The sequence below is a fragment of the Corvus moneduloides genome, chromosome 3 (assembly GCF_009650955.1).
Source record: "Corvus moneduloides isolate bCorMon1 chromosome 3, bCorMon1.pri, whole genome shotgun sequence".
Taxonomy (NCBI): domain Eukaryota; kingdom Metazoa; phylum Chordata; class Aves; order Passeriformes; family Corvidae; genus Corvus; species Corvus moneduloides.
In genome coordinates, this window is record NC_045478.1 from 116,684,031 (window position 1) to 116,707,837 (window position 23,807).

Sequence of the window (23,807 nt, forward strand, 5' to 3'; positions counted from 1 at the left end):
TGTAAACAACACAAAAAAAAAGGAACATTTTATTCTGAACCTACCGTTAATTGTGCAGTTTTCCTTCCCAAAACAAATACCATGTGCTGCAGAGTAGGCTGCCATTTCTAATTTAGAAGAGATTCAAATAAAATATTGGCATTTAAGTTTAAAGCCAAGTCTAAGATAGGGACAGCAGATGCAAGACATCATATACAAAAAGCTGCTGAAAATTCCAAAGCCTTTTCTGGAATCCACTCGGTATTTTTTAAACAAGACGCATCTTCAGTTCAAAGTTTTATACAACAAAGAGTGGGCTTCAAAACAACTGCAACAGGTCAGATGGCATCCATTCTTTCCATACAGTCTGCCTTCAGCTCAAAGAAAGTGATTACTGTAAGCAAGTACACAGGAAAATGCGTACTGAAAAACGTAGCATCAAGCCCATAAGCTTTTTAAAAAGAAGTTTAATAGCTATGGAAAAGCATTCAGGCCATTAAATCAATACACTTGAAGAATGGACAAAAAATACTTGGGTGCAATATTGAGTATTGCTGCAGGGTCTGTCCTTGCCAACTCTTATACCTGCAAATAAATTCAGGGATGGAATTTGCCTGTGTCTTTTTCCAGGGTGCCTCACAGCAGCTGAAACCAAGTACAGACAAAACCAGATTGCTGATTTTTTTCACCTTACTCTTTCAGTAGTTTTTTAGCATTACTGCTTCTGTTCTATCTGCTAAATCTTCTGAACACAGGCCAGTTGCCAACACAAATAGGTAAGAAATCCTTCCCACCAAGGACCTGGGGACGAGATTTAGCTGCCATCTGGGAACAGGGTCTCTGACTGGAAGAAAGAAATTAGCCTTTCAAAGAGTGTGATCAAGAGAAGAAGGGATGGGCCTAGACAAACCCTTCCTGCTACCAGAACCTGGATAGCTGGACACAGCACACTGTCTAAACCATTCAGAATATGAGCCACAAAGTGCAAAACTGGACTGAGCCATTTTGTGAAATCCTAGAGTAGGTTTGTAGGGCTCTCCTCTAGCAGGAGAGGTGGAGAATTCACTGCAAAATCAGAACTATCCTGCAACACCAGGTCCAAGATAAGGCATTTCTTAGCCTCGCTGTTAGTTCTGTTCTGGAGGAAAGAATGAAGAAAAGCACATCTGAGACCATCTGGCTGCAAGATGATTAATGCCCCTGATGGAGGTCCTGGGAACACAGCAGCTCTGAAGGAAAAAGACCATCTTCTCCTCACTAATACTTAAGAACGGAGAGGAAGGCTGATCCATTCCTGGAAAATCCATAGCCATCCATAATGTATGAGCAGTAACATCCAGCAGCACCTGCCAATGCATTCAAGCAGGTAAATGTAGAGCAACAGATTTGATGGTCCGTGCACCTTTACCACAGACAACTGTTTCCTAACAGGAGACAAGATTTGATTTCACCCTTTTGTTGGTCTCAGACTCAATAACCACATTATTAATTGCATGTGACGAGCACGAACTGAAAGCTATTTAGGAACGCTCCCTGTTTTGAACATCTAAACCATATTCCAGAGAAAGCCACATGCCTGGACTTCTTTAACCACTGGAATGAGCACAACAACCAAGAGAAAGGCTGAAAAAGGCATCTGTTGCTACCAGCCAAAAGGCAGAGAGAGCTGGAAAACAAACCCTGTGGTAAACACTGTCTGACAAGTCAGCAGCCCAGGAGAAGCCGAAGGATTTTCGAAGTGTCTGTACTGTGATGGAGTTCAGTTAAACTGGCCGGTGCCACTTTTGCACATCAGGCTGAGTACATCCCACAAACTGGACAAACACAGCTCTACCCAAATGGACCAATCACTCATAGCACTGAACTCCTCACAGCGATAAAAGAAAGGTAGATTCTGGCTCAGATGAGACAGACACTCTGATGGACTCAAGTTTGACTCACAGGGCACTAGGGAATGCCTAACACAGCACATGCCTCTTTTACAAAATATGTCCTTTCAGCCTGTCTCTGTGGTTTTTCCATGAAGAAATCCATGAGCTGCAGGAAATCTTTGATGCCATGAAGTACTTGAAATGGAGGATTTTGTATTTTAAGTGTGATGAATCTCTACAAAGCTAAGTTTTTTCAAGCACAAAAATTCAACCAACACGTGGAAATTAACCTCTTGGAACTCATCAGCCTAGACTGGTTCCCCTTACTGTTAATTAGAACAACAAAATCACTGGTGTAAATACTATGATGCTGAAAGATTTTCAAATAAAGTCAATCAAACCTTTCACAGGTCTCCAGGCCCCATTTTTTTTTTCCCTGGCAATAGGAAATAACTTCTGCAAAACTTTTACCCCCAAGAGGAAAGGGTTTTAACCCTAAAGCTCCCACAGCTGCCAAGACTTTCATCTTCGACCATTAACAAGGTCTCTAGGCAAGGGTCACTAAAAATGCCAGGAATATATTGTATCACAGGGCTACAAAAGCTCTGGGTTTGGTGAAAAAGCCCAACACTGCCACTGGAGATGTGATGGGAGAGAGGGAGATAACAACCAGGAGCAGGTATATTCAGCAGAACTTAAAAAAAGTGGCGTGAACATGAAACGGTTTCTTCAAAGGTGATCTTGATATATAGCACAAAATATTCTTATATTTAAATTTTTTTTTTTTTTTTGAGGATTCCTGTTAGGATATCCCAGTGGAGCTAGGAGGTAGATGGTGATGGCCATGACTCCTCTTCTATGCTAACATCTAGAGGACACTTCAAAAGAACTTGAGTTCTAAGAGGCATGTGTGGACTTGAACCTGCAGTTTCATCCTGTTGTCTGAATAAAGCAAGTTGTGCCAGAGGTTCACAGGTTTTGTCTTTTCACACAACAGACTCTTGTTAGATTTGTAAAAGCTCAGAACAGAAGGAAATTCTGGGGCATAGAAAATAGGTGGAAAGTACCACAATAGAGCCTTCTGTATCTTCTCTTTTTAAATGCTGGCAAGCAGACCATAATTAAGTCAGCTGCTGAAAGGCTCTATTTCCAAATAAGCCTCAATCTCCTTCTGCTCTCATAAGCTCTGATGCAAAGAGGATACCACCAAAAGAGACCAAGAACAACTATGATTGTGATCATCTGCTCACTGCCACCAGCTCAGCTCTGGTTCTGGTGCAAAGAGCTGGAGACTGACTGCAAACCGGTTTGTATAAAACCACTCGTCTTAGCTCACTCAAGAATACTGTGTTGTAAGGGACCACCTTGAATGGCACAGCTCAGCATCCTCCATTTCCAACATCAGCTTAACAGATGCCAAGTGCAAAAAAAAAGTAAACAGGACATCCTCTTCCTCAAAACTAAATATCAAAGGTAAGGTCCTTTATGCAAAAGACCAAACTCCACAACCCTGTCTTGTGCCATGGCAAGTAAACAGCAGACAAAAGACAGGCAGTACCCATATTCTATGGACAAACTTCTGGTTGCCCACACGCGTACACATAAAAAAAAACGCCACCAAACAAAATATCTTAATTAAAGGAATTAAGAAAAAAATGCTTAGTAAACAAATACAAAACTGCCATCTTCTATTCCTTCTAAAGCAAGTTTTGACATTTAAACTTGGATTTGTACAGTGACTATTGAATGTTTCTCCCTGAATATGTGTAATTTGCTGTGCATTACAACATCTCTGATCTGTCTGAAGTTGATGGAATACATCAAGTTCAAAGTCCACAACACAGTCAAGATTACACTGAACTTTTTTTCTCCTGTTTTCAAGTAAAAGTCTTTATTATTTGCTACACTACTCAATTTTTATTTAATTATCTCTTTTTTTACAAATTAAGGCACGGGCCCTGCAAAGCTTTGCTGCGTTGCTTTTGTTTGTGGTCTGCCACTGTGCCTTTGTAGTCCACAGAAATACTTAGTGTGCAACAACCACAACATACCTGGTACTTCAGTGGTGAATCAAACACCCAGAACTGCTCCCACTGAACTACTTACACGGGGAAAAGAGGCACAGTTTTTTTCAGGAATTGGCCCTCCATTTCTACCTGGACAGATTCCTATAATGGCTAATAAAAATTTTCCAAATATGAATAAACCCACAAAAATGTTTGCAATTTTAAAAGCTGTAATTTCTACCTTGGTCATATGATAATGAAACTTAAGAACAAAAGAACAAAGGAGAGTATTATTGTATAATACGGCAGCATGGAAAGTTTAAAAGAAATTCCTATTCATATTTAACAGTGAAATTATACCCCCAATTACTTCCAGTTAAAATGAAAATAGAAAGGACTTCAGTGCTCAAAACATAGATGCAATGATTTTTTTTTTTCCTTAAAATATCATGATGATTTTTCTTTTGCTGGTGATTGTTTGCAGACTTTTACTGAGACTTTTATTGAGACTTTTAGGGAAGGCAAGGGTTAAAGATGTATAAAAGAGATTTTCTCACAGTTTAAAGAGAGCAAAACAACACATTTAGGAAGCCAGACAGCTAAAAGGTCAAAACATTACACTTCCAGGTCAAACTTCTGGTTGCAATTAAGTGAATTCCTCTGAACATTTCTAGGGAAATCACATTTCTTTCAGGTATTATTTCAAATCCCTATTCTTTCTTGCTTACATTCTAACCAAAACAATATTGCTCTCTTTAGATACACTTAATAAAGAACATTTTTAAAAGGAACCCAACAGTTAATTTCAAAATAAGAATCAATCCTTGGGGTTTTTTCCATCTCATTTAATGCACAGTTGAACTAAACACAAAAGACACTGTAAACCTAGTTAATTTTTAGGATCAAAACATTTCAACCAAAACAGTGAGCACTCAAAAAAACCCCAAACCTATCTGCCACCTCTTCCAGCTGTGCCTAGTGCTAAAACAGGTCCATGGGCTGTACACTGAGAATCCATCCTCTGTATTCCTGATTTCAAGGGACTAGAGAAGCTGTAAAGCCTATGGCGAGCACACATGAAAGAGCACCTTCAAGAGGAAAATACGTTGCAAAGAAGAGTAAGGCAGTCAAGTAAGAAATAGTGCTTAGGAACAGATTTTCAAATTCACCTCATGTGCCCTCCAAAAATGCTGAATTCCCACTCGGAACAAGCATGCCAAGGGCTCTTTCCAAAGGTATGTTCCCTAGCCTAGATGAGAGTCACTTTGATATTCTCAGGTGAGTATCAAATCAGAAATTAAAGGCGGGGTTCATCTTGCCTAACTTGAAACACCTGCATCAAACTAGTACCCTAAACTTCATTTTTAACTGACGGAGATAAATTACCTATCAAGTTCCAGCCAACTTTGAGAGACTGAGACACATAACTCCACTTTGTAAAGACACATGATTAATGGATGCTGATTTTTTTGCCTAACTATAGAATGAAAACACCAAAGATTAACTTCAAATTTGCATAAATTAATAAATATATGTGTCTTTGCATAAACTGAAATACTAACAGCAAAATCACTGCAGAAATACTTGGATGATGAAGGAAGACCTTTATAGTTCACACAGATGTGTAAGAGTAGCTGTTTGTGCATACAAACACTATTTTTTTTGCACACACACAACTAGGGGTCCTTTTCATACTATTTTTTCTTCTCATAAAATGAAGAAAATCATATGGAAACAAGAGACAAAAAATGGAAACGATGAAAGCAAAAGAAAGCAATACAATGCATTAAGGCAGAGATTATTTTAAGGCTAGAGGTCAAGACTGTTTTCAAAACCAACAGCAAATTCTTCCTTTTCACAAAAATACACCAAATTAAACAACTCTCCTGTTGTTTTAAATAAATTATATTTCTTTTCAATCCAATACTATCTACATAAAACACTCTATTAAGGAATCTTTAAAATAAGTACAACATTTCATTTCTTACCCAAGACCATAAATAATTTCACGGGGAGCTGCCACCAGGGAAGAAGTAAAATAGGAAGATCACATTCAACCCACCTGGTGCTGCAGCTGCAAATATCCCGTGTAAGACAGAGACAACCATTGCTGAAGCCTCTGCCAGTATCAGTGCCACAACAGAAGATCCTTCCAAAGGTAGATGCTTCAGTCCCAGACAGTGCAGAACTTCCTCTGCCAGTCTCTAACTCCCACTGACTCTGACTGAATGAGGTCTTGTTTTACAGAGGAGCACGGTGGTAAGAAAGGCCACACAGGGGAACACCAAAGGTCCCTAAAGCCAAACACCTTGGCTGTAAAATGCCTACAAAGAGACACTAAATACAAGAGCCAAGTGCACGTGGTTATTCCCCTGGTAACTGCCAGGCTCCAAGCCCTCTCAACTCAGGCCTTTAGTGCACCAAAGGAGATTCTGTCCCCTCGCTGGAATACTCTCTCTTGCTGCTGTGGATGCAGCACAAGCCTTTATCATGCCCATTATCCTTTGGCAAAGAGTTCCACAGTTCCCCTAACTACCACAGCATTTCCAATACCTTCATTTGATACACCCTTGCTCTCAAACTGGAAAAGAATGAGACAAGAAATGATTTCATAGATCTTGGTTGTATTCCCCCTAATTTATATACTTCCCAGGCTGAAGAGTCCAGGAACACTCAACTGTTCCCTGTATTGCATTTCCTCATCTTAGACCATCTCTGTTGCCCTTCTTGGCATTTTTCCCAATTCTATTGTATTACAATCTAAGGTAAGATAGAAAAAAAAAAAAATCACAGAAAAAGAAAACACCCAAAGAGTGTGTAAGTATGGACATTTCTTTTGTTCTTGTCAAGTATCAGTTACCCTGAGAAAAGAACAAAACCAAACAACAACAACAAAAAGTTCAGATATATAACCTCGATCTTCTAGAAGAAAAATGCTTTGGTGAAAAAAAAAATGTCCTTATTCCCCCATTATCTGGCTGTAAAAATGGGGGGGGGGGGGGGGGGGAAGTAACCTAAAGCAAATACAGGAAATATTAAGTACGTGATACTAATCAAAACATTTTTCATAAGTTATTGCATAAGTTACTGCATACTTCAGGGAGCTCTGTTGTCACAGACAGATGAATGTAAGTTTAAAGTTCACACAGATTTGCAGGACTTGGCCACAAATCATAAATGAGCCCATTGTAGAGAAGCTGCAATGTAATTCTTTGGAGAGACAGATATTACAATGTGCAACTGCAACTATCAAAGTTCATTTGAAAGACTCCTTCTCAGTCCCCTATGGCAGCTTATTCTCCCCTGTAGCTGCATCCATCAAAGCGTTGTAGAGTTGCTGTTTGAGCAAGGCAAGTGAAAAGATTCTAGTTCAAACCAAACCAACAGTTTCACAGCAGAGGAGTGTGACTTAACAGCTGGGAGGGTGGGAATAAATCAGTTTTGCTGTTACAGGATTATAATGTGGGACATACCCTACAAGCATTTCACACAATTCATGTCCTACAGCAATAGTGAACACTCCTAAAGCAAACTGGGGCAGTCTGAAAAGGGTGTTTCCCTTAAAAACATCATAATGTTCAAATTAAAATGCAATGCCAAAAGAGTTTGGAATATTTACCATCATGATTTATTGTATATTTTTTGTGTGCTTGCAGGAGCCAAAAAAATCGTTTCATAAGCAAGAGAAAAGTATTTTCTTATGAAATTGCATCTTATGCATTTTTCTTTACACTAAATGAGACATGAACTTTGACTCCAGCTCTTTGTAAGGCTGAACTACTCATAACAGCTCTTGTATCTCTTCCAGTTTCTCATTTTAGTAAGCTTCTCAGAAGTTAATGTCAGAGAATTTCAAGTCTGAGACTTCTACCTGTTAATAAACTACAGTCACATTTGCAAAAACACCTGGATGAACAGATGAACACAGAAAACATGACCACAGTAAGCCCCATTTCATTAGAGAAGAAAGTTAAAAATATGTAAAAAAATATACAGAATCCCAGGGAAAGCAGATAAAATCAAGCTAGGAGCTCACTGTGCCATGTGACAGCATGATCTCTAATTATTTTCACTGTAGAAGAGACTGTACAATAAAAAGATCTGAAATCAGAGCAAAAATGTCCCACCCTCAAGCCAAGAAAAACAGCAAGGATGCTAGGGAAGGAATGAGAATAGATCTGAAAATTACTTGTAGGAAAAACATAGTTAACTTTCTCCTCCCTCAAGAGGGGGAAGAAGGTCAGTTTACAATATACCGTCTTCCTTCCTTCCATTTCTAACACTGACATTTCTATCAGCCATATTTTTTTTTTCACTTCTCCTTATTGTTTCCTCTGTGCCCATGTAAACCTTACCTTCTTCCTTATTGTTTTCAGTTCATCCTTTGTGATTTCTCCTGTATTTAATATCTCTACTCAGTCCTCTGTAGTCTCCTCTTAATTCTCACTGCTCTTGATCAAAACCAGCCACTTTCTGTGGAACATGAAACTTCAAATAATGCAGTCACAAGCCATACCTGGCCAATATCCTTCTTGCATGATTTTGGCCATGCAGATGTGATGCAGGCAAAATTCAACCTTTGAAAATCCACCCCATTTTAAATTTCTCTTTAAAAAAATAAAATAAACCAAAGTCAAACACGTTTGGACATTAATTAAACACAGGAAACAGAGAGTTTATACCAAAGCCTATGTCCAAAGACTAAATTAAAGCTTACTTTGGCAAATTGTTCATACTGGCCATTTGGGAGGGGTGTGGAAATTGTTCAGACAGAAGGAAGAATAGGAAGAACTTGCTTGTCTTGGCTACTTTTTCTCATTTTTCCATTCTTTCCTTCTTTCTTTCTTCTCCTGTGTCTAACACCCACAGATTTCCTAATGAGCTGGTATGCGACCCACCACACACTGTAGAGTGGGTGGAACTCAAATGCAAAAGAAAAAAAGAAACGTAAATTAACGAGTAACTTGCATGGATATTTACATTAAGTGCCACAAAAATGAAAGGTAGTGTCAAATAATATTAATATTAAACAGAATATAATATTAATACTAAAAAGAAGCTGTGATAGGTGAAAATTTTCTTTTCAAAATAGTTATAGTAGTAAGGAAGTAGAAGACTTAACAAGTCTTCCCTGCTCAACAGATCTTGCAGGATTAGATCTGCTCATTGAAGTAAAGTAGCTTGGCTTCTAGTTCTGAAATGAAACCTAATACAACATACCTTCACATTAAAGGTAGCCTAAAATCTTATTAATACTGGTCTAATAATTCTCTTTTCAAGAAATTTTGAATACATCCCGCAGTGTGTACAGCAAACTAGCTAAAATTGACTTGAAAAGATGCATCTTCAGACAGGGATGGAATGCTGACCTGGGACACTGGAAATAGTAAGTAGCCAGTTAGTAAGCGTGTGGAGGCTCCTTCTATAGATACACACTTCCTTACAATAGCAGGGGTTTGAATACAGATTGAATAACTTGGAGCAAAAGAAACCACTCAGAGTTTGAAGAACTCAAACTCTTCATAGCCTCCAAATGCAACAATAGCTGCAGCTGAAGCCTTTTCCCAGCAGCACCTCTGTGGAGCAAGTACCAGGCTCGTGCATTCCTTTGTGTGCTACACAACACTGCCAGCCAAGCACTGGCCTGGAATGAGGCACTTCATTGGTGTGAAAAACATAAAACCATCTCCCTGCAGCCTACAAACAGAACCTGTGATCCTAGAGAGGAAGGCAGAACACAAGAGGTAACTGGTGAAGACTCCCGGCCCTGTGGCTCACCTCAAAGGGTCAGTCCTTAGAGGCAGGGCCCGGTTGCCCCAGTGAACACCCACCTATTCTGTTATTTCCTCCCCAGGTAAGAACAGACTTGAATAGAACTTGAAGAAACTTGATTCTTGGACCTGAACAAAGCACTCCTTTCTTACAAATTACAGCCTTGAGCAAAGCAGGCTGAGAGAAGAAGAAAGAGCTGGCTTTGGAAATGAAGCTTAACATGAATGTTCGTTATCACAGCCTGTTTTCTTCCTTTAATTCTTTATTGTTAATTAATGACGGTGAGATTAACTGCAGAAAACTGATGGAACAGTCATTCTGCCTCATCCAAAGTAAATATCCTTTAATCTAAAACTGTCACTGATCTTACTGATGACCTCCTCAAATGCATATCCCTAAGATTTTAATTTTCAGGAAACAAGGGGAAGAGTCAAGCAGAAGATCAGTTCACAACCCTGGGACAGCATACCAGTATTTTTACTGAAATGTTCATGATACAAAAGAAAATAGAAGACCCTAAATTCTCACAAACACCCTCAGATCAGTGTTGCATCTGCCCACATATATAAAACCGGTTATTATGTCTGGCAGTTTTACCTTATAAAATCATCATTTTTCAAAACCTACTTTTTACTGAGGCAGGAAACTTTAAAAAAATAAATGATAAAAAACATCCCTTGATAAAAGAAAACACAGAAGAATCTCAACAAATCTTAGAAATTCTGATCCCACCATCTGTAATGTCCCTCTGCTTTCACTGAAGAAAATTCTTTTTGCTCACTCACAATCAGAAAAGTACAGGGGTCTGAAAGTTCATGTGCTTGACATTAGTAATATTTTAAAGGGATAAAATGTAGTTACTACTTGAAAGGAAAAAAAAGAGGTTGAAAATACTTTAGTGGCCTGAAGCACCCCTTGCTTATGTGGTATTGTGTTCTTGGGGGTGAGAAAAAGGCCATGTCATGCCAGAAGAACCTGGCTCCCATATATGCCTAAAATTTTGCAATAATAAGCCAACCATACAGCATGTAACCTGTGCTTTCTCATTAAAGCCACTCATTGTTATTGACAATAGTGTTTAAAGCTGCAACCATCTAATAGAATTCTATAGGAATATACCTTTTCCATAATGGAAAGCATTTCAAGAGGCAAAGAATTTGTGCACTATTAAAATTGTTACTATAACATATGTTGAATTCTAAAATTTATGAGTACAGTGATCATATATTGTAAGTATGTAATTACATGCATTGCAGAAGTCACACGTCAGCAGAGATTCCTCAATGTATTTAAGGAAATGTGACAAACCATGGCCAACACAGAGCTTTACTACTGCAGCCCTTCTTTTCTGTGACAAGTTTATGACCTGCTCCAGGCTAGTAACAAAAATCTGTAATTTTTTGCCCAAGAACTATTTAAAAATAAATTGCTGGTATGATAAAAGACCAACAGATAAGCCTATCAACTGTAAACCCCACCATTATGCTATTGGTGCAATGGTATCAAACAAAAACTGGCAGCCAATTAGCCCCAAAGCTGATCTAACAGCAAGGTACAAGCTACAAGTGACCGTGATCTTTAGTTTCAAATGTAGATGTACTGAAATGGCACCCGTTGGTCTCAACCCTTACACAAACACAAAAAAAGAGCTCCGACGGGGTGAAGGCTCTTAATGCTGTTCTCTTCTGCACTCCCAAGGTGATGGGTGCTGCTGCCAAGCCTGCAGCAGCACTGGTGGAATGACAAATGTCATTTATCACACCACACCAACTTTTTAAGACTGAACAGATTGCCAAAAGCAGGAGAAGTAAAGATATTATTTCTGTATTTAAAAATTCTAAACTAAATGTTTGAGTAAAAAGGAGACTTAACTAACCAGCAAGATTTCAACCAATTTTGCAGGACCAAGGGTTATATAAGTTCTTTTTCTAAATTCTAATAATAGGCTCTTGGACTAATAGTACCAGCACTACATTCACTTTTAAGTAACAAAGAAAATTAAAATCCACTTAATTTGTTCACTAACTGAAGTAATTCCATACCCAAACATCAGCTATTTCAGGCCTTCCTGATGGCAAGTTTCTCACAGAAAAAAACGAAGAACAGTATTTTCCCCATGACTTTACTTCACACTAAGTTAAATAATTTCTTTTACCGGTAAGAAACAAAGGCCCAGATGATCCATATTCCATGGCTTTCCACTGACCACGTTGTTTATGTGCCTCCAAGTAGTGTTTGACCCTTGAAGCAACAACTTCTTCTAGCAGCTTGCAGACCTCCTGGAAGAGAAACCACCGGCCTGGTTTGATCTAAATTTACAGAAATGCCCACAGGCACACAGCAGAAATCAATACAAAATTACCCCCTCTCACATTAAAAGGAAAAACATTGAGAGCAGAAGCACATCAGTTAGGAAATGAATGGGAAAAAGGAGGGGAATCAAACCATTTTTCTGCAGAACAAGAGAGGAAAGTACATTATGAAATTCTTACTTGGCAGATGAAATACATTATATTACAATGCTAACTTTTTTATCAGAAATTAGTTTCATATGCATTCAAAGGAGGAAAATGTTAAAATGTAGGATACATGTTAAAAATGTATCACAGCATGAGTTATTTAAGCAAAATTTTAGTATAAATCCTCTCAGGAATTGTCAACACACTATTTCTCTACAAGAATCCTTATAAACCACAACAGATATTCTGCTTCAGTGCAATTTCAGGGGGGAGAGGGGGGTGGAAAGAGAGAAGACTCTGAACAAATTAGGTCACAGCGACTTAATTGCTCTAATTAATTTAGATTGTTCTGCTCCTAAACATAAATGTTCATATCTTTCATACTTTCTTCAACAAAGCACAATAAAACCACACACAACTCCGGAAGAACAAAGCCTTCAGCCAGAATTACCCAGGAAAAAAAATACTTGGAGTAAAAACAAAAAATTCATCTCTTGAATACCAGAATAAGTTTTAAGCTTAATACACACATACATATTTGAGCCCTTTCCTCAGTGTTCTCATTTTCCATTGTTCATAACTATGTGCTCACAGAAGCAATACTTTGTGGCACACAAAAATATAACTTTACCTCTGTAATGTGTTTGGGTAACACATAAAATTATATAAGTAGTTTCTAAGCTATCTTGGCTTGAAATTTCCTTTTGATTAATGTAGAAAGTACTCAGAACAACAAATTTTTAGTGCATTGCTCTAAATAAAAGCAGGGCACATACATTAGTCAATCACAACCAGTATTTTCTCTTTACAGTAAGAAATATATTTTCCTTTCTGCTTGTAGAGTACAATTATAAATTACTGTATTTGCTTTTTCTTCTGTTTAACTCATTAAAGTGCTCCCATTACACATTCCTTCATGGGCCTGTGTTCAGGTTAGAATGAAAAGGTCTAGAAAGCAGCAGAAACATGGTTTGTCTTTGGTTCCTTCTGCAGCAATAAACATTACCATGCACTTCTTTCATTTACATGGAACATGTTTTACTTGTTAGGCTTATGGAAATATTATTTAAATGGCTTTCCACAAAGTACCCTACAGACCTCAGAGTGCAAAGATAAAACTTTGACTTTGCTATTCCAGGGGAAAAGGGATGTGGAAGAAAGGGCAGGGAAACTGGAAGGGCAGAAGGAGGACAAAAACTGCAGCATCTCACAGCAATCCCAAGAATACACTACATCCAACTGGTCACAGCAATGTGTCACAGTGCTGGTGGTCATTCCAACACCCAGCTGTATTTCCTTACACCAATCCCATGCTTTGGGCACTGGTGAAGTTCCCATCCTGCCCTCCATGGCACATGCTCCAAGGAGGAGCTGGCAGCCAAAAGGCCACTGGGACAGCATCACCAGGGTCCATGAGCTCAAGCTAATGCATTTCATCCAGGGTAAGCAGGGGATCAGCAGGAGCTGCATTTGTTACAGAGGCATCCACATTTCCCACAGACAGGCAGAGAGGGCTGCACCACCACTAGTATTTTCCAGAAACCACTTGAGATGAACATGTAAAAGCCCTCATAAAAAATATGTCAAAATAATCTTTCTTTGGGACCCTTCCTCCCCTCACTTACACAAAGATTCTGCATAGGACTTTCAGGAAGTGAATTGCAAAGCTATTGGACTCACACTTCTCAGTTGTTGAAAATATGCAACCTTTGTACTTCTCTCGAAACGTGCAGTCACAGAAATGCACTGAATGCTGTCCTGTCATGCCTCTTTATTAAATCAATCATGATCTAATTTCCTGAAATTAATCTCTTTTGTTTTGGCTGTCTTACAAAATACATTTTGAAAACGTTTAAAACTCAGATAACCAGGAGCGTAAAGCTGGTTATAAATAGAAAAGGGAATGAGCATTCATTTAGTCATAAAAAAGAAATCTAAAATATTTTCCCTATTTTCTTATTTCTCTGCTTAATAAACCACAAATCAGATGAACCACAAACTGCTAAATATTCAGCTTTTGCTCCCTCAGGATATTAATTTATTGTTTCTTTTAATTTCACTTAAATGTATTACTCTGAGATGTCTGGGGACGCTGTGCAGTGACAAGTTAATGATGGCATTATTAGGGAAGCTATCTGCTGAAAATTACCGTAACGGAGACTTGCGGGAAAGTCCACAGGCATCCCAAACATGTCCTGCCTTCGTTTTCAATAGGGAACTTCTCAAGTTCCCACACAGAGGAGAAAGCTCCAGCCAGGAACTCATCACAAGATCATGTGTGATTTCTCTATATTCTGATGAAAGTTACAGGCAGAATTTTGCAGCTCACTGATGCACTGATTTTCCCCAGTTTCATCAGGTTATGCACATGATACACTTAAAAATCATGGAAGTTTCTTTTCATAAGATGCAACAGTTCTACTACGGTTTATCATGCATATTTATGTTTTCTTGTACCCTCTAAATGCAATATCATTTACACTTCTCAGAATGAAAAAAGAAAATTAATAGAAAGATATTTCACCAAGAAAACGATACCTGGCACAATCTGGTTTATATCACAGAAGATAATTTACAAATGTTCATGAGAAACATATTTTTTAAATTAAAAGCTAAGTCAGAAGAATCCACATTGCATGCATGCATATATGTGCACACACACAGAGTTTAAAAATTAAAAAGCAAATTTAAAGTGGTCATTAGTGACCCAAAAAGCACATATGGTTGACTTAGGGGTCCCACAGCAACCACTGATGCTTAGGTATAACTAACAATATTCTCATAACACTGAAAAATTCTGAACAGTTCAAGGCAATCCAACATTTTCCCTGCAGCCACATGCTTTTGAAGTAGAATTGATATTTGTTGTACCTCTTTCTCATGATCTGAAAACCAGCTGGTGTCTTTACTGGAGCCTTGAGGCAAAATATGAACATCCACCAAGACAGCAAAGTTCCCACACTGGAAAAAAAAAAAAAAAAAAAAAAGAAGAAAAAACATGTTGAACTGCAGCTGCTAGGAAGCACATGTTGAGCAGACGGGGAGATAAACAATCAGGTAAGCACATGCATCTGATTCAGAGTTACAGCAGGCAGAACACTAAATTGTGGAAGTTTATGAAGTACGCAATTACAAATTTATCATTGTTTGTGGACAAGAAACAAGAGCACCAGACCTATCTTGGATAGCTCACTGAAATATAACAAGCAGAAGTATGTGGAATTTTCTTCTGCTATTTAAATGCCACTTTTAAATCTGAGTTCAAGCAAATTTTAATGTGTGAAAAATTAGCTCTTCCTTCACCAAACTCACATCATTCTATTTTCTGAAAATTTGGTACCACATTAATTATCCAGTTGGTGTTTAAAGTTTATTCAGTACTCAAAAATTCAGCATCTTAGAAGTCTTTTCCTCTCTCCAAGCTGCCTAATGTAAAGAACAGCAAGTTTGAAGGACTTGTCAGTGGATATTTGGTATATACCACATTTGCCATTTAGTCATTACTGTACTTTGAATGGTTAAATAATAAGGCTTACCTATTACCAAAGACTACATAGAGATAGTTGGGTGATATAGGCTACATCCCAAGACACATCAGCTATTTCTGAAATTCCTTGATAGGTTTTGATTGAGGACAGTGTGACAGACAAGGATTATTTTCTTTCATTGGTACATCAATCATTACAATGAACTAACACCAGGAAGAGTGAATGGCATGAACACATCCCAGTTCCACTGGGCATTTATTCACTGCTGCCTCCTGTCCTGCACAAAGATATGGGGCATTACAAGCTAATGGGTTCCCTTTTAAACTCAGCACCAAATCTCACTCAGACACCCTTTAACTAAATAACATGCAAGGTAAAAGCCAATTTAATCATTCTGGCTTGGCTGCTTGTGGCGCACTTGTGATGCAACGAAGTCACTCTGTGAGAAGACTGGACATGTGCGGTCACGGCAACTGCACATCCGGAATGTCTGACGGACTAGAAACAACATCCTGATCCCAGACAAACCTCCCATGTGCACGGACCATCCGGCGTGAGATAGGGCTCGTTTCAAGGGATGTTGCAGGGCTCACCTCCTGTCCTCACTCACTCTCTCCATATCTGCTCTTCACTGCCAAACATCTGCAAAGCCCAATCTCAGAATTCCAACTGCTAACAGAGTTAGTTCTACAAATAGTGGGATATATGGTTTTAGACTCTAGTTTTACATCACCTACAGTCTAAGGGATACATCAATATCTCAGGCTTATGGTATAGCACAAGTACAGTTGCTGAGAGTACCCTTACCTATGCCATTAGCACTAAGAGCCACAAGATTTAGCATTGATTTTATTAATCATAGCAGCGTATTTGGTAAATTAAAAACCTCTTGGTTTATAGAACACTTGGATCTGTAAATCAAATGCAAACAGAAGTTTCTAAATAATGATGCAAATATAATTAAAATGTAATTCATGGCCAGTGTTGTATTGTAGCTAGAATGCAAAAGTTTGGCAAATGAGACAGGCGTTGTGAAATCATTTTGAGAAACTTCTAAGTTACTTATAGGTATCAGTCACTGAAAGAGCAGAATGCTTTGATCTATTGTATCAAAAGGCTTCTCTTTTCTCCAGAGAACCAAGAATTGCCAGATGGCTGCAACAGCAAACCTTTCCAAGCTTTAAATGGATGACAAAATATCTCACAAAAATCTCTGGTGAATCATTAGTCAGCTCCAGCAAACTTTAAATTGACTACTGAACTTCAAAGTTAGCAGACGCTGCAGATTAAAGTGAAAGCCAGTAAATTATTCATGGTTCAGCACTAATAACAACAAACAAGTAGTTGATACATCAAGAAAATTCAAATTATCAAATGCTCCATGTTAATTGGCATCATTTTCTAATGACTACAAAACTTTATATATAGATACAGAGATGCAAAGTATAGACCTGTTTTTCAAGGAGAGAGAATGCTTGTAATTATTTTCTTCTGAATGGCACTATTTGTCTCAGTTGCCAATCTCAAAACAACTGGGAAAAAAGAAAATAACAAACCACATTCAAAACTACATAACGGTACAGTTAGAATTATCTTTAAAATTTTACAAACACACCTAACATTTGTAGTACTTCAAAGAAAAAACAAATACATATAAATAGTGCATAAATCCTTATAAGAGACAAGGTTTCCCCATGGAAGATTTTTATCCCTCTAAGCTTTGGAGCACTCTTCTTGTAGACAGCACACCTGAAAATATTTCAATAACCACAAGCCAACAGTTTTGCCACACAACCAGAACAGCTTTGGGACAGGACACAGGGATGCACAACTGGCACAGGCAAAGAGGAAGATGAGGAGTCAGAGAATACAAGCACAAACCTTCATGAGCCTCACTACATCCTATTTTTCATAAGTCCTGGACGTGATATGAGCGACAGCTCCCACGCAGGCTCCCCTGCATTCTTGAGCTGCACAATACCTGCTAGAGCTACACCTGACTTATGCTTTATGTGCCTTCACACGGTACAGCTGTAGGGATGATATTTATACTGAGCAGCTCAATACAACTTTGGCTGCTCCAGCAGCAAAAGACAAGTACAGACTAAATGCCAATACAAATAATTGCAGGGAACAGAGGCAAGTGGAAGAAAAACGAACACAGTTTTATATTAGCAGATCTGATGCTCTTATAGAAGTTTCTATTTTTATTTTTACTCTGATGATATGCAATTCCATGAAAATACTAGCTTTTATTTTAGTGGAAATGAAGTGTTTCCAGTCAGCATGGCTGCCAGATGCAACTCGTGACTCCTAAGTACCACAAATGAAAGGCAAACAAAAAGAATGACAACTTTTAATTTCATGCTTTCAACATCCATCTCAAAATTTGCACTGAAAATTGTTTTTTGAGGTGTGATTGTCAAAACTGAAACTTGAATGCCTGATTTGATGGGAAACACATTTGTCAAGAATCAATAGGAAAACATTTCACTCAAAAATTAAAGACAGAAGCAGATGCTCCAATTTGATATCCCCCATAGTTCTAGATTTCAAAAACTCTTCATTTTTACAAGCTGTTTTTAATGTTCACATTCTTACTCTAACAGTCTAATGACATTCATTGTGTTACTAAACAAAGGGCTTAAAATGATCTCAGAATGTTGTTAGTATATTGTTGTACAGCAATGGCGTCTAATTCAGAACATCTTTTCAGAAATCAAATTGTTTATACGACTACATCAAACACTTCATAGCCTCTGCAAATTTAAAATATAACCAGACACGTAACGTAAATAGAACGAAACCCAACACAAAGTGGTCAGTCAAGCAAATTCATCTGCTCAGAACCTGCTGAAACCTTGAAATAAGCACATATTAGACAGTGAACTATTATTGCAAATCCCCAATGAATAAATAAACCCAAATAAATACTTTTTATTGCTATACTCATTTTTACAATCAGTGGGTTCCTACATGGGTACTCTCGTTTCCTTAAACTGCATCACTTGAACAGCATAAAACTAGTCCTTAAAAACAGAAAGTCCTTGGGATGCTGGAGAGGAGCATGGTGGGTTTGTATTCAGTTACACCACTCCAAATGTGCTATATCATTAAAGCAGACAGCACTGGAGAACCAGCCTCCCAAGACACATATTAGGGTTTCCCATTTCTGAGATTACGGATGTGGGCTGGAGGGTCAGAATTAATTGAAGCTGAGTTGGAACAGAAACATCTGATAGTCTGGCTGATTTTTGGAATGGGTGGGAAGGAGCCGAGCTGCAACCTTTACGCACTCAAAACTCCAAAACTCCTCCATGATGAACACATAGGAACTGTTTACTTACTGTTCCCTCTTCCCTGAGCACTGTGCTACTTTGTTAGCTACAGAGAGAATTTTATTCCAGTCTTAGATTATATCTAAAATTAAAAAAAAAAAAAAATAGACTTGATCCCAATGACCACTCAAAAATGCCACTGGAAGCCCTTTGTGGCATTGTGACAAAATTGATAGGACGTTATCATCTCCAGTCTCCAGCTGGCAAAAGCACAGCCAAGAGATTTTGTGGGAAAAAATAAAAAAACCACACATAAAAAGCTTATGTGAAATATCTTGTCTTAAAATAAACAGGAGAATTGAAATATTTTCCATCGTAAGTTCTTTCTGAAAATCAGTAAGTGTTCTGCATTGAATCAAGCAAGTTCTAACATCTGCAGCATTAAGTATAATTATGTATTGTCATTGGTCTATACACTATGGCAACTGTATTATGACAAAATTCACGTTTCTGGGCTTATTAGAAGTTTATTCTCCTCCTTTATCTTTCTGATCCCAAAGAAAATGACTTGTTTTCTTTTGTTTATACTTTTAGCACCAATGATTTATAGTATCTTGACTTTTTCTCTTAAATAGCAAGAGGCAAAAATCACTTAAGCAAGTGAGCATACAGTACAAGAGATTTATCTGTCATTATACAACATTAATTTAACTTTCATTTACAAGCATGTCTAGGAGCACAATGATTGGAGGTAATGCAGAGTTTCCCAAACCATAGAGGACACTGTTCCAGTACTTAAATGCCTCAACCTGTATAAACACAGGAGTCAGGATAGTTATTTATGCCACCACCACTGCTGACGGCTAACAAGGGACAGAGGAACTTTGGTGACAGCTAACACCGTACATTTCTCATTCTTTTAAGTAGATGAAGTTACAATTTGATATGTGTATGACTTTTCCACATATTTTTCTCCAGAATCTCCAGGGGTTTGCTCATTTTTTGTTTCTTTTCCTTTTTCTTTTTTTTTTTTTTTTGGGGGGGGTGTCCAAGGGAAACAAAAAACCCCCAAACAAAACAAAAAAACAAACAAACCCCCAAAACAAACAAACAAAAACCCCAAACAAACAAAAAACAAACCAAAAAAAGTATGGGGGGGGGAGGGGAATAATAGAATTTTTTTTCACAGGCAGCAAAGTTGCACAGAAATAGTGTTTCACTGGTTAATGCTCAGAGCAAGGTGTTTTTCCAACTCTCTATTTCAGGAAGCAAAAGGTCACCAGTGAATGGTTTTACTGTCATGAGATTAATCAGGAGCTCACCTAACAAGAGGAACTTGCAATTATAGAAAGATTTCTAAACAGCTGATTCAGAAACAGAGCAGAACAAATGAGAGAAGCCTCCAGAAGAAGCCAAAACCAGGATCCCTCTAGAAAATCATGACATAAGTCCACTTTTCAAAATGCTCAAGAAATACGATGCAAATGTCGGAGTGGGGATAAAAAAGTTACATTCTACTTTTGACCTTTCTTCTGAATAGGAGCTGCTTGGTTCTGGAAATTGTACAAAGCTTGTACTTTGTTATAAATTTATATACTAAAGTTGAGAACAGTTTCAATAAATAAATCCTTCTTACTGAAGAAGGATTATAGCCATCAGCTAACATCACCTAGATCTTTTAAATTCCCGGCTTTCAAAGATCTGTGGGGTCACTGCAACAGTAAAAAGGGAGAAGCAGATCAAGGTCAAGTTAGAACTGGGTCTAACTTGAAAATCTATCCTCAAAGATAGCTGTACTCAATTATACACAGATTCAGCAGGAATTGGACAATCTAAAGTGCATTCAGACTTTCCAAAAGCAGGGAGGAAATTCCCCGTTTTATAACCTGCATAAGAGTTATATCTAAGTAATCTTTCACAACTGGTTGGCTTGCTTTTTTTAGAAGTATAGTTTATGTATGAAAAATTCCTGAAGGGAGGAGTATTTAATTTTCTGGTGTTTTAGTGGAAGAGAAGAAGCAGTTATCTGAAAAGTCAATCAATAAGTTATAGGCACACTAAAATCACACTGAGAGGTTCTCATGCCAAGCAAAGAGGTGTAAGCAGAGAACAAGCCTTTAGAACACACCTTTGATAAATGTGGCCTGACAACACATGAAACTAGGATGCAACATCAAGGCAGCATCTTAGACTCTTAACAGATGCAGATGGACAGGATATTAAACTTAAGAAATTACAAGAAAAAGAAAACAAGAAATACTTGTGAATTATTCAGCCCTGAGGAGAACATAGAAAAACCTAAGGAGTTTCAGATCTGATGGAGCTGTGTATGACACGGGAGACTTTCAAATTGAGGACTAACACACTGTTGTTAAAGCACATAATTGTGAGCGATCCACCCAAATCAACAGATTAAAATAAATTAATGAAGACACCTCCTTCAGAGAGCCAAGCACCTGCCGAGGTAAAAGAGCTGCATGTTTTCAGCAATGTAGGAACGCTGCAGTGCAAACAGCGCCTTCAGTTCATCACCCACAGTCAGGCTAAGCAGTAATTACTTAATCTAAACATCTGAACTGGTCTCGGAGAACTGCTCTATCAGGAACAATGTTGAAAAAGAGGCCTAAATTGCATGAGAGAATTAAGCATAATTTAGGTTGTCAATCTGTGCTGGTCTGATCCCAATTCCGTAGGAGGTTTTGTAGCCCACATATTGAAACGAGTCGTGTAGCTGGAGCTCAAACAATTGCAAAAAGCAAGTTTTTCCTTAGGGCAAAATCTCCAAGTAACAGTGCAATCTCACCATTGTTTTGAAAGGATATACACCATGTCCCTGCCTGTCTCAGGACTGATCCAGAAAAACAGAAATAGCAGCACAGTATTTGTTCAAGATAATAAAAAGATAATTTGAGATTCCAACAAGCTACTTTCACCCTCTTGTTGTGAAGTATTATTCTAAAAACTATGGTATTTTTTAAATCATTGCAAGCAAGCGATGACGAAATACCCATGTCTGCAACAACCTGTTTTTATGCCACTTCAGGCTGGGGAAGGTGAGCGGACGTATTAACTGGAGAAGTGAACATATTCACAATCTACCCAAATGCAATTAATTCTTAATTTTAAGGACACTTCCTAGGGCTTAGCCACACCAACGGAGTGCCACAGGATAACACATTATTGTGTATCACCTCATCATTGGTAAGTGGATGCAGATAAAGATCAAACTCTTACCGAGTTCTTACCCTGCGCTATCAATAATAAAAGTTTGGTATTATGAAAGCAATTCATGAGAAGAATTGCATTGCCACTGCTGTACTAAACTGGAATGGGGGACATTCTTTGGGGTTCTACAAAATCAGTACAGGGATTTCATTTCTTCCCCAGGTGGAGAGAAAAAGGCACTCATACACACCTTGTACAAAACACCCTGCAAGGCTGAATTACTCGGTGTGTAGTCATCAGATACTACAGCAATAGGTATCAAAACAACTGCCATGATTACTAAAGCTTCCAGAACTCCTAAAGATTGCCAACTGTAACATGACAATATAATTTTTTGAAGAAATTACAGCCAGTAATAAAAAGGTTTGAGGGCCTTTTTCAGACATTCAACTTGTTAAATGATTTTCACAGGTTTTCCCATACATGCTTTACATGCTGTATTTTAATATTAATCTGCCAGACTTTAAAGCATCAACAAAAGATCACCAAGTATGTATTGGCAAGTTACGGATGGATTTGTTCAGCATGAAAAGAACCACCATAGAGAAGGGCTGAGGAAATTAGCAATGTACCACCTGATTTTATGTATTTCTGCATATATCAGAAAACGAAGTGCAGTAAATATTAGGCGAAGACACCACCCTCAGTATCTTCTGAGGTAAACTCTGTCAGAGGAAATAAATCCAGCCATCAGATAGCATGAAAACACAATTTACAAGGTTCCCCTAAGGTGAAGCAGAGGCAAACCACAGTGTTTGTTTCACAAGGTAACGTGCACATTGCTGGGGTGAAGGAGCAGAGGTTTTCCAGCACATAATGCACCCATGACTATCTTTCTGAGTTATTTGTCCAACAGCTGCAGGGATGGGCTGACTTCCCTCTCACAAAAACAGAATGGGGATGTGAGGGCAGGTCCCACGCAGGAAATTGTTCCACGTGTCCAACTTTGCAATTATTTCAGATTCCTTTTTTATTCTAAGAGACAAGGTCTTACCTGCTGTGGAACTCCCTTCCTTCCCTGCCTCTCCTGAAAACGTTACCTACCGCAGCACGCGGCTACTGAACGGGGAAGCAGGAGGCAACACAAAACCAAACCCAACATCTGCAGCCCATGTTTCAATATAAAATATTTGCAGATGCTAAATCTTTATGCCAAAATAATTTAACAGATTAAAGATACATCAATTGCACATGATCAGACTTTAAGACAAATACATAAAGCAAAAGTATTTTTATTGGCTAAAAAGGTATACCGAGCCAAACTTCTTAATATTGTTAAATTTACTGAAATTGTTGAAATGTTGCATTTTCCAAGTATGTAAAAGAAGTTCTTTTTAACTCTGTGTTTTAACTGAGTTGTCTGAACCCAGCCAGGAAAGTTTCCGAACAGCAACAAGGCTTTTTCAGAAAGAGCGTAAGAAAAAAGTGACTCACTGCTGAAGAAGGCATATTACAAAAGTGACACCCTTTGGACAAAATCCTTCTATTAAGTGGGAGCATATTAAGTCAACACAGGGCAGAAGAAGAGGAAAGTTCAACAAAATATTCAATGCTTTATCTACAAAGGTACAAGGGAAGAAACAGATGAGTCTTTCAAATGAACAAGTGATGCTCTAAATTTTACTGCTGAAAAAGCAGAATCAGATGATGGAGAATACCTCATATTTCAAAATGGAAACAGATCAGCAAAAACCTCAAGGAATTACAAGCTGGCAAGCAAAGGAATATA

The 23,807-nt window shown here is 38.2% G+C and overlaps 1 protein-coding gene across 5 annotated transcripts in view; it reads right to left on the minus strand.

The window, feature by feature from the left end:
* The window catches only part of SLX4IP (SLX4 interacting protein), a 72,589-nt gene that overhangs the window by 21,679 nt on the left and 27,103 nt on the right, over positions 1–23,807 (minus strand). For 4 of the 5 annotated variants that reach the window (XM_032103687.1, XM_032103688.1, XM_032103685.1 and 1 more), the window contains exons 4-5: positions 14,959–15,048; positions 11,784–11,907 (exon numbers count right to left, since the gene is read on the minus strand). In XM_032103687.1, coding sequence (XP_031959578.1) covers positions 11,784–11,907; positions 14,959–15,048 — 214 coding nt within the window. The remainder of the gene's footprint in view (positions 1–11,783; positions 11,908–14,958; positions 15,049–23,807) is intronic. The other variant, XM_032103689.1, reaches the window with a different exon arrangement.